Here is a 10,261-nt window from a genome sequence, read left to right as displayed (position 1 = left end):
TGAACTATACTTAAAAAACCTTCATCGCCCACAGCTTCTCAGCAAATTCCGAGTCCTCTCCTGCAGTTCATCACCTTCACGCGACAGTAACAAGAACTGGGCAGCTGTATTCGAGGCACATACGGGTGGCGTGAGCCGGGCCTACCTCCCCCTGGACGAGACACCCCTGGACACTATGGCACTCGGCGGAACCGACGCTAACGCCACCAGACAACCAACTACGCGCACCACTCCAACACGCAACAACCATCGTAATTGTTAGCCTCATACAGCGCAGCAACACCACAGCAGCTGCACCTTTCACATCCTCGCGTCACTAAGTACGAAGGAAAGACTCGCGCGCCGCACCGTAGGAATGATTTCGCTGTTGGCTTTGCTGCGGGACACTGAGGAATGATTGGATCAAGACAGCGGCAGTATCCTGCCACCACAGACGCCCAACACACCTACCGGCCGCAACAGGCAGGCACAGTCACACGTAAGCTCTCAGACATTCGCGGAAACTCGGACCCCAGACAACAGACGCGCAGCTTCGTTTTGGTGAGACGGTTATTGTCGCACTGACGTACACTGGCTTTTATAAAGCGGCTCACGAATAGACAGCGCCTCCATTAAGCGGATCTAGCTACGTAAAAACGCACCACCTTTCACTCATGTCAACGGCGAGATAAAAGTAAACAGGCGGATGGAACAACCAATATGCTAATGGTTCCACAAACCATTTATCCATCTCCCTATTATAGAGTCTATTGCAGTCTTAAATACTTCGTACTGTTAACCAACGACTAGTTAGAACGTTTCCAATAAACTGGCGAACACTCAACAACGCGCGCGGGTGTGTGGCCGGTACGTATTCTCTCACCGCAGGTACTGAACTGCCCCCACCCGTCCCGTCTATAGGCACGTGTATTCACTGGGCTCGCCGGGACGGCCCTTGGACGCAGTCACTATCACTGGTTCCGCACCGTCCCCGATACCGTCACTGCCGCGCGAGGCACTGTTCGAGCGGCGCGGCGCGGGGCGGCTGGCGCAGTTGAGCAGAGGGTTGGCGGCTCCGCCGAGCTCCAGCGTCACTAGCTCCTCTTCAGGTGAATCTGCCGATATGGAACGGCTCATTGAAAGGGGATAGTACAGCCGCAGCAGAAGCCTAGACCAGCGACCACGCCGTCTCGACCAATCCGATGGCTGGACAAACTACTTACAGTGCTAAAATGGCACATGATACAATGCATCAATAAAGAAGAGGGTAAATTCTACGTAGGTATTTGCTATGGAATGCGAGAAATGCGACATATTTAGGATTAATGCACTGACTTCACTGAGGGACAGTTCTTTTAGCTGGCTGTCTCAGACAAAGCCATTTTTACACTCACCTCACTAAGTATGACCCAGTTGTCGCTCTCTGCCTGGACGGCGAGCCTCAGAGAGCGGATCGGCCCCCCGTGGGATCCAGCGAGCCGGCCGCCACCCCCTGGTCGTCAAACTGACCTGAAAGGACACCGGATACGCGCCGGTGAGCGGGCGGGTCATATTCCGAGGGAGATCGGTGTGCTTTACTGCGACTCACAGAGCGGGCGTGGAGTTTACTGCCTACAGCTGCCGGGCCAGTCAGCTCTGAGTTGGAGCATTCGTGAGTTGAAAGTGGTTACGAGGGATGCTAGTACAGGATTCGTTACTTAGTAATTGAAATGTGAGCGACATGCAGTGCAGAGGCAATGATAGCGAGACCAGTGCTAGGTGGGGTGGATTCATAGCGTGGGGTTTAAGATTAGCCTTCGTCACTAAACTAATTCGGTGATAAGTTATCTACACGTAGATATGACTTACCAATTATTGCGTATCCGTCTGAAGTAGTTTTGTACCGCTTAAGTAGCTCGTGGTCGGCTAACGCCGGCACAATCTCAACAGTGGTGTTGTAGAAGCGATCAGAGGGGTGCTCCACATTGCCACTCTGAAACATGAAGCTGAAACGGAGTTCAGGGAGGGTCAGATTCATTCACAGTCCATGAACAAGTCAATATACTGACGGATAAAAGTCAACAACTTCACTGATGTTTCCCGCGCTTGTTAATTAACCCGCGCCCCACTGGGGGGGGGGCTATTTATAGCCCCCCCCCCGTTTTTCTGCAATAACTTCCAAACCGCTTGACGTATCGACGACGCCAAACTTTCAGTACCTTCGGCTGCATCAATTCGACACCTTGTGTCAAAATTTGAACTTCGTAGCTACCATAGGTCGGCCGGAAATGACGTCAGAGTGACATCATGTTCGTCCGATTTCGACGCAAAACATTGAACCACGGCAATCGCTCAAGAGCTCAGTTTTTAAGCTAGATCCAATTTCTTTGCATGAAAGGATTCAGAATTGACCGCGCTATCAAACTGCTATCTCGGATTTTCAAAATTTTGAAAATTTCGAAAACTTTATATAATAATATTCAAAATTTATATTTTTATATTTTTTCAAAAAGTTTTTGACTTTTCGAAAAAACCGGAATATATGTGACAGAACGCATGATTATGACTAACTCTAGCAAGTTTTAGCTAAATATCTTCAAAAATGGCCAAGTTATACGCATTATTGCAAAAAATTCACAATTATTAATTTTTCAAATCACTTTTTCAGAACGTATTTGACATCGTACACCAATATAAATGGCACCATCGTGTTCCTGAGCTCAAACTGCATCCAATAGACACCTTTTTGTTGAAAAATTTTAACTTCAAAATTTGACCTTTTTTGACCTGAAAGTGACCTGACCTAAGCTAAATTCGACTCAAAATGACCTCGAATGACACAGACGACATCAAATTCGAAATCTATGGCCTAAATGGACCATAAAACATGTGTCACGTGACCGACGCATGATATAATATTTTCGTGACCTGTGATGACCTGACCCTGACCTGAAAATCAAAGTACAAGTTTGGTACCCTCAAGGTATCTAGAGCATCTGTTCACGAGTGTGGAAACCAAAAATGAGCCTGACCTGACTTGTAAGACGGCGGCCAGAGCCCAAAATGTGAACAAGCCAAAGTGCTAATAATTTTTACTTTGACCTGACCTGTGACGTCATCGGTGACCTCGAGGTCAATGAAATTAGGTTTCGCTCGACAGTTTTTCCGGGGCTATCAGACGCCGTTTGAATTTTGACGATCGGCCCAGTAGTTTCGGAGTTAGGAGGGGGGCTATGAATAGCCCCCCCCCCCCCCCAGTAGGGCGTGTTATACACAGACCCCAGTGGGGCGCGGGTTAAGGCAATACAAGTCGCTTCAATACAATTCAAGTCGCTTAATAAGGCAATACAAGTCGCTTCAATTATTCAATATGAGTCAAGTCGCTTGATAAGGCAATACAAGTCGCTTCAATACAAGTCAAGTCGCTTGATAAGGCAATACAAGGCAATACACACCTGACCAGTAAGCTTCACAAGGAAAAACACAATTGGTAAACGCATGTATCAAACATCAAGCACATTTTCTCCGCCCTATCCCGACCCCACCGGCAGAGTGTTTTCAGCGCAATCTGACGGCGCTACCTACCCGGTGAGTGTAACCGGCGGCGTGAGGTGAAACTCCAGGTGGTCCCCGGGCTGCGGTAACAGTCCCCAGAAGTACGTCTCTCCCCGGTACGCCCTCTGTGCGCCGAGAGAGGGGCAGGGTGAGCAATAGGCTATCTCGGGGGAGGGAAGACTCAGAGGGAAGACGACTTTAGCTGAGAGCTAGGTTCTTAAATCGGGTCCGTAATATCTATAGGACGTATTTAAGAACCTTCCATAAATAGACAATTGGAGTAGCAACTAGTATTTAATAGGTAACGGAATTACATAGTCGTATCCAAGGTGTTTAAAACTGTCCCTACTATCCCGAGCGATGCACGACGGGCGATGAACACTCCAATCTTTCCCAAGTGATCACGTTTCACAACACTACCTCCAGAGTTTTTTGGTAAGTACCTTTTTATTCCGTCCATGTGCTCCCACTTACCTCCAGAGTATACTGCTTGTGTGGCTTTATGTCACAGACCACCCTGGCCGGCGGGTTGCTATGCGCCTTGAACATCTTCACCTTTCCAAACTGCTTGTCCTGTCGATACAAAATCAGATGTCATGTGCCAATCACTTAACCCGCGCCCCGCTGGGGGGGGGCAGAATCTGCCCCCCTCCCGTTTTTCGCCAATAACTTCTAAACGCGTTACGCCAGCGACGTCAAACTTTCAGTACCTTATCATACATCAATTTGACACATTCCCTGAAAATTTGAGCGAAATCGTCGGAAAATTTTTGAGAAATTGACGTTTTAGTGACGTCATGTTCGCCATTTTCGCCTCAAAAACGGCAAAATTTCAAACGCCGCTAACATCTTCAGTTTTAAAGGAATCAAGACGTAACAAAAAAGGTTATACGTGATTCTACTTTGTCTATCAAATGGCTATCTCGGTTTTTTGAAAATTTTGAATTTTGGCCAAATTTTTTTCCAAAAAACTGACTTTTTTGGGAAAATATTTATAAAATCCAAAATTTTGAGTTTATCGAAAAAACCGGAATATATGTCAAAGAAGTGGTCTATGTGCACCTACATACCAATTTTTAGAAGAATCGGTTCAAAAATGTGGAAGTTATTCAAAATTTTATGACGTCATGACACACAAAAAAAATGAAAAATGATTTTTTTGGAAGTTCTAGACCTCGTACAGAAACAAAAATACCACCATTCGATTCGCCGTGAAAAACTGCATCGGATAGACACCTTTTTAGGCCTTAACAACCAACTTCAAAATTTGACCTCACTTGACCTGACCTTGACCTGACCTCGACCTGAAATTCATCCAGAGGTGGTCCATATCACTTATTGAGTGTGCCTATTGAATTCCATGAGTAAAATGACCCATAAAACATGTGTCGCACATGCCCTTTTCTATATTTTGTTTTTGGTGACCTGACCTGACCTGACCTGACCTTGACCTTGACCTTTGAATGACATTGTGTGCAACGAATATTGTCTTGGTAGTCTAAGAACACGTTTTGGGCAATCAGTCTCAGCCCATTCTTCGGCAACTACGGTGCAAGGCCGATACTGTAGAAACTTGCATTTTGTACCCTTGACCTGACCTTGACCTGACCTCTGACCTACTTAAGCAAAAAAATTTGGGCTCTTAAGATCCGCCTTGTTGAGAGCTTTCGATTGCCGTTTTCCCCTCTTTCTACGACCATCGGTTCGGAAGTTAGACAGGGGGGGGCAGAATCTGCCCCCCCCCCCCCAGCAGGGCGCGTATGGCTGAATAGCCCAGCGGGGCGCGGGTTAACCCTCGCCAGCCGGGGGGGGCGCCCCCCAGGTTTTTTTTCGTTATAGCTCCGCACACGCTGGCGATAGAGAGCTGAAACTTGGCATACCTGACCTTTGATTCAAGCCAGATCTTTTGACACCAACCGCATTTTCGGGTCAGGTCAGGTCACGGACCTATGGCGTCATAAGTGAACCTCTGCACGACCTCCAGATGTGGCAACTGCGCAACGCCCTCACTGCCAGAGGAGCTTTCACAGGGAAATGAAACTTTCAGGATCTAGTATCCATTACGAGTCTCACAACTTGTATATCTCGGATTTTTCCTAAAGGTCATATGAGGTCAGGTCATTTTCGTGACCTCACCATTATAAGTCAATGGGGAAAAATGAAAACTGCTATTCTGGCATCGGGAACGACCTCCAACTATCTCAAGCACACAGAATCGTGATTTGATGCACTCCTTGCTTCCAAGGTTAGATGCCTCACTTTTGCCTTGTTGACCTTGCGTGACGTCATTTATGACGTCATCAAGGTCATATTAGTTTTTCGTCAATAACTCCCGAGCAAATTGAGCCAGCTATGTGGAAAAGCCACCAATGGACTCAGGAAGACCTGCCGAATCGAATGATATGGCGACATGACCTCTTTCGACCAACTTCGTGACCTGGGGGTGCTGACCTGACCGTGACCTGAGGTAAACACCCTAAGTTGACCTGATCCGAACAAAAAAGTATATCATTCGACGCGCCTGAGCGAGGCGAACACGATGCTGCCAAAATCGCGTCTCTGTGGCCGTTTTTGCGAAGTTATTCACCAAAAACTGAACCGTACCTTGGCGCACTTGACCTGACCTCAGAGGTCACCGGTTGACCTAGGACCTTAAAATCGGGTACCAATCTCTGCGTCTCGTAACGGCGCACACGCTCGCTTTTTCCGCGACGCGTTAGCTCCACCAGGGGCGAAACGGCGAGGGGGTCGTACCCCCCCCGGCCGGCGCGTATGTAGAAAACCAATAGGTCCGGCGAGGGTTAACCCCGACAAAAATACCCAGCACACTGAGTGAAGGAAACCTCCCATCGGGCACTAGGACACTTAAAAGCTATAAAGCGTGAGCATGTGAGCCGGCAATTCGGCCGGCGCGGCAGCAGCTCGTTTAAATGTAACCCTGACATCCACCAACGGCAGCTATTGAGTGGCACGTCCAGTGCGCAGCGACACCCGTGCGCGGGCGTTTTGGAATACCGCCTTGGGAATACCTAAAACACGGCACGGTCGGCACGGCGTGGCTCGGTAGTCGGTATGGCAAGGTGTACAAGGCCCTCGAACCCGCTGTGCAAGGCTTGCCATTAGGTCATTGGAGCGACGCTGAAAGACGTGGAACCATGTATGCACAAGAAGCTATGCATATAAAAAGTGAGTCAGCAGCATACCTATTCAAATCGATAGGCAAATGTCCACGCAGCAGTAAAATCGATGGGCAAATGTCCACGCAGCAGCATATAGGTTGACAAGTTGGTGTCATCTAATGTGAGTAAGTAGGGCCGTGGTAGCACTAAGTTCACGCATTACGGCTTAGAATACACCTTAGTAGCGACCACACACTTAATTTGCTGGTCGTTACCAGAGTTGTGCATAATTAAAGCTAAAAAGGCGTCACTCAAATCGTCAATTTTGGCGTGCCTTGCTTTTCAAACATGGCGCAAATTGTGGTCGAAATGAGGTATAAGTGGTTACGCTAAGCCACCGCATATGTAAGTCTGTCGGTGTGAAAGCGTTTTAAGCATATCAGCAACGAACAGCACGGCTTTGAATAAAATGGTGCGCATTCGGTAAGTTCAGTCATCGGTAACCAGCTTCCTTCATATCCCTGGCATTTTCTTTTGAGCCATTCTTCACAATTCAGCAGGCTGATGGCGAAAATACATCAGATTGACAATATAATCTGGATATTCTGGATAAGTTCTTCTTTTATACACAGGTTTAAGGTCAACCTTTTCATGCCACAGAAAGGGACGTTAATATCCACAATTTTGATACAAGTTTGGCATGAACATGGGGAGCATGGTCCCGTGACCTCTCTGCTCTTCATTCGTCGGTGAATACCAACCGGCCAGCAATAATTCGAGTGCGACAGTTTCATCAGTTACTGACCGAGCTGCTTACCAGCCACGCGTCTCTGGTTACCATGACAACCAATCAAAAACAGTTGACGTTATACAGGGATCGAGAACCATTGGATTACAATGTTGCCGGTATCCAGTGTCAGTGATGGTCGCGTTGCTTGGCAACACAACTAGCAACAGCCTTTGTGCTGAATATAAAACCGCAAACCAATCAGAAGTACGCGTTCATAAAAATAGGTAACACACAGCAATGCGGTCAAACATCACTCTGAGACAATATGTGAGTAGAATATCAAAACTACACGTTCGGGGCCAGCAGTCAGTCGACCTTATCATGGAACGTTAAAGCTGAAGGTGAACGAGTTATGTGCAGTAAAAAATACAGCTTTCTCTTCTGTGCAGAAATATAATATCATTTTGTGAGGAATATGAGTGCAAAGGTGCACAGAAACAGAGCCACCCTTACGACTACTTGAGTGTGCACTCAGTTTCACTCAGTTTTGAAGACACACAAGTCACCACACCGTTCATCATACGTGGGTCATCGCAAGGACCGATATTTGGACCACCTCGCACGTCATCACACAGCATTCAGAGCGTGAGCAGGCGAATCATCACAAAGCAGCACACAGCAAAAGCAAGCCAGACAGGAGGGACCGCACCGTTTCTCGGGCGCGGGACCTGCGCTGGAGCATTCTGAGGTGGAGCAGCTGTTCGGAGGCGGACAGCGGCGGCGGCGCGGCCGGACCCGACCGGTCCTGGGGTCACGCCGGGTCAGCGGGTCACCAGCGGTCAGCCAAGCGGTATGAGGCAGAGACTAGGACCGGCAGTTGTTATATACACAGCTACCAAGCTAAGCTGGAACGGTTCACAGCTTATAACGTGCATGGATGTATTTTCAGGGGCTCTGCACAGCCGCGTGCCTGAGCGCGTGCCCTATGTAGCGTTAAGTTGTTCGATCACTATATTAGTAAACAGTTATTCATTCAACTGGCTATTGCATAGGTTAGGCGGAGAACATTAACAATTAAAGGTAGTGTGCCACCTTTGAAAGATTTCCCATTTTATTTTTCCTAGGATAAGAAGCTTCTGTTTTTACCTAATATCGCAAAAAAAATCAAAAATGGGCCTGGAATAGTGCCTTTTTCGCCTAAAAGTTTTTCGGTTTTTAGATATGTATAACAACTGTAGTGGGCTCACCTGCAAACAGGCGTCGGGCAACAATCGCGAATGCGGCGCACTTGTGACAATAAGCAAAGGTCATTATAGTGTTACGACCATACGACGTACGGGAATGAGTTATCAGCTGTCTAATCGTAGACAACACAATGTCGAGCCTTAAACTGTAAGCCCGTATTGGTATTGTTTCTTTTATTTGGCTGTCGAACATTATTTATGGTTTGAAATATGATTTTATGTAAAATAATTGATATGAAAAAGCCGTCTTATAAGTTATGACCCCATTTCACCACACGCAAGTGGCAGAAATGACAATGATCAGCTGACGCATTTTTCTTGGCCGAAGTCAGAGCGCGCGGCCCGACGCACCACGCGTATTTGGAAATTCCGACCTCGACGAGCATCAGAAGCCACCTAACAGGCGTGTTCGAAACCGCAGGAGATGATGATGAACGGGTTTATCGAAACTTGATTGGATGAGCATATCGGTAATAGCGATTTCAGTGTGTGCATTTATTGTTCATAGTGGTGTGAAATGTGGTTGGGGTACGACCGACAACCCGTCGGGGCGAATTTCGCACTGGGGTACTCAAAATTTGAAGAATTTAAGACGTTTCCATGAGTTTTGAAGGTATGGATAAGTTCTAAAAATCCGGTTCTCCTTATCTGGGCCATTAACTCCATACGGTCCAAGAAAGCTGGCACACTACCTTTAATATTTGTGTTTCACGCGTCCAAAATGCTAAATAAAGGCACCCTGAAGCACAGGGATATAAGAAAACGCACAAAGTTTCCATAACAACAGCATTTCCATAGCACCCAATTAGAAATATTGCACTAACCGTGCGTGCTACAGTAGCTAAAGACCCCCTCAAGAGCAGGAAATCCGTACTTACAAATCCACAGCGGGCCAAGGTGCAGGAATTACCCAAACACGGCGCCACCTAATAAATCATATATGAACGCATTTATTTATTTATTTATTTAGGCTCGTTACAACATCCACGTAGTGGCTTTTACGTTGTAGTGTCAGTATACATGAAAATCATCTCACATCTCGGGCATAGATAAAAAGACAAAAAGAAAAGTAAATACAAGAACACGATAAGAATATTAAAATACCACGATAACAGCATCTATAAAATGTTGAGGTAAGCTAAATCACCATCCAATAGGTACATGAAATATATGTAAAAGATGACAGTAAATGGAGCGGTACTAAACGACCTAAAAGGCGAACGAACAATGACACCTAAGATATAAACATTGCACAAACTATCACACTAACGCATTCTCTCTGATATTCTTCCTGCACTGCCTAACGGTCGGCGCCTCCCGGACAGCTGGTGGCGCTCCATTCCAGCTAGCCACGGCGCGGTAGGTAAAGAAGCGCCGGGCACGTTCAGTGCGCACCTTGGGTAGCTGGAGCTGCCCAGCTTCAACGGCCCGGGTGCTGCGTGCTGATATGTCTGCGCGGGACTCGACAAGAGTTTTTAGATTTGCGGAATAAGTTCCGTCTTTTAGAATCTTATGAATCGTGAGAATATCCTTTTCCACAATAAGTTTGTCTAACTTTTGCCAATTAAGCTCAGCGAACAACGGTGTGACGTGCACGTTGCGCCGTGATGAGGTAGTGATTTGGGCAGCATGATTCAGCACCTTCTGGACTCGTT

At 47.0% G+C, this 10,261-nt stretch overlaps 1 protein-coding gene across 1 annotated transcript in view; it reads right to left on the bottom strand.

Moving 5' to 3' along the window:
* Positions 1-733: 733 nt before the first annotated feature.
* Positions 734-10,261, bottom strand: part of LOC122375400 (alpha-1,3-mannosyl-glycoprotein 4-beta-N-acetylglucosaminyltransferase B-like) — a 39,154-nt gene continuing 29,626 nt past the window's right edge. The window contains 6 exon segments of the mRNA XM_043354757.1: positions 734-1,094; positions 1,374-1,441; positions 1,444-1,488; positions 1,828-1,964; positions 3,544-3,638; positions 3,988-4,086. Coding sequence (XP_043210692.1) covers positions 1,074-1,094; positions 1,374-1,441; positions 1,444-1,488; positions 1,828-1,964; positions 3,544-3,638; positions 3,988-4,086 — 465 coding nt within the window. The 3' untranslated portion in view covers positions 734-1,073.

Source organism: Amphibalanus amphitrite, unplaced genomic scaffold (genome assembly GCF_019059575.1).
Source record: "Amphibalanus amphitrite isolate SeventyFive unplaced genomic scaffold, NRLGWU_Aamphi_draft 001832F_arrow, whole genome shotgun sequence".
Classification (NCBI taxonomy): domain Eukaryota; kingdom Metazoa; phylum Arthropoda; class Thecostraca; order Balanomorpha; family Balanidae; genus Amphibalanus; species Amphibalanus amphitrite.
This window is presented reverse-complemented; position numbering and strand designations above follow the sequence as displayed.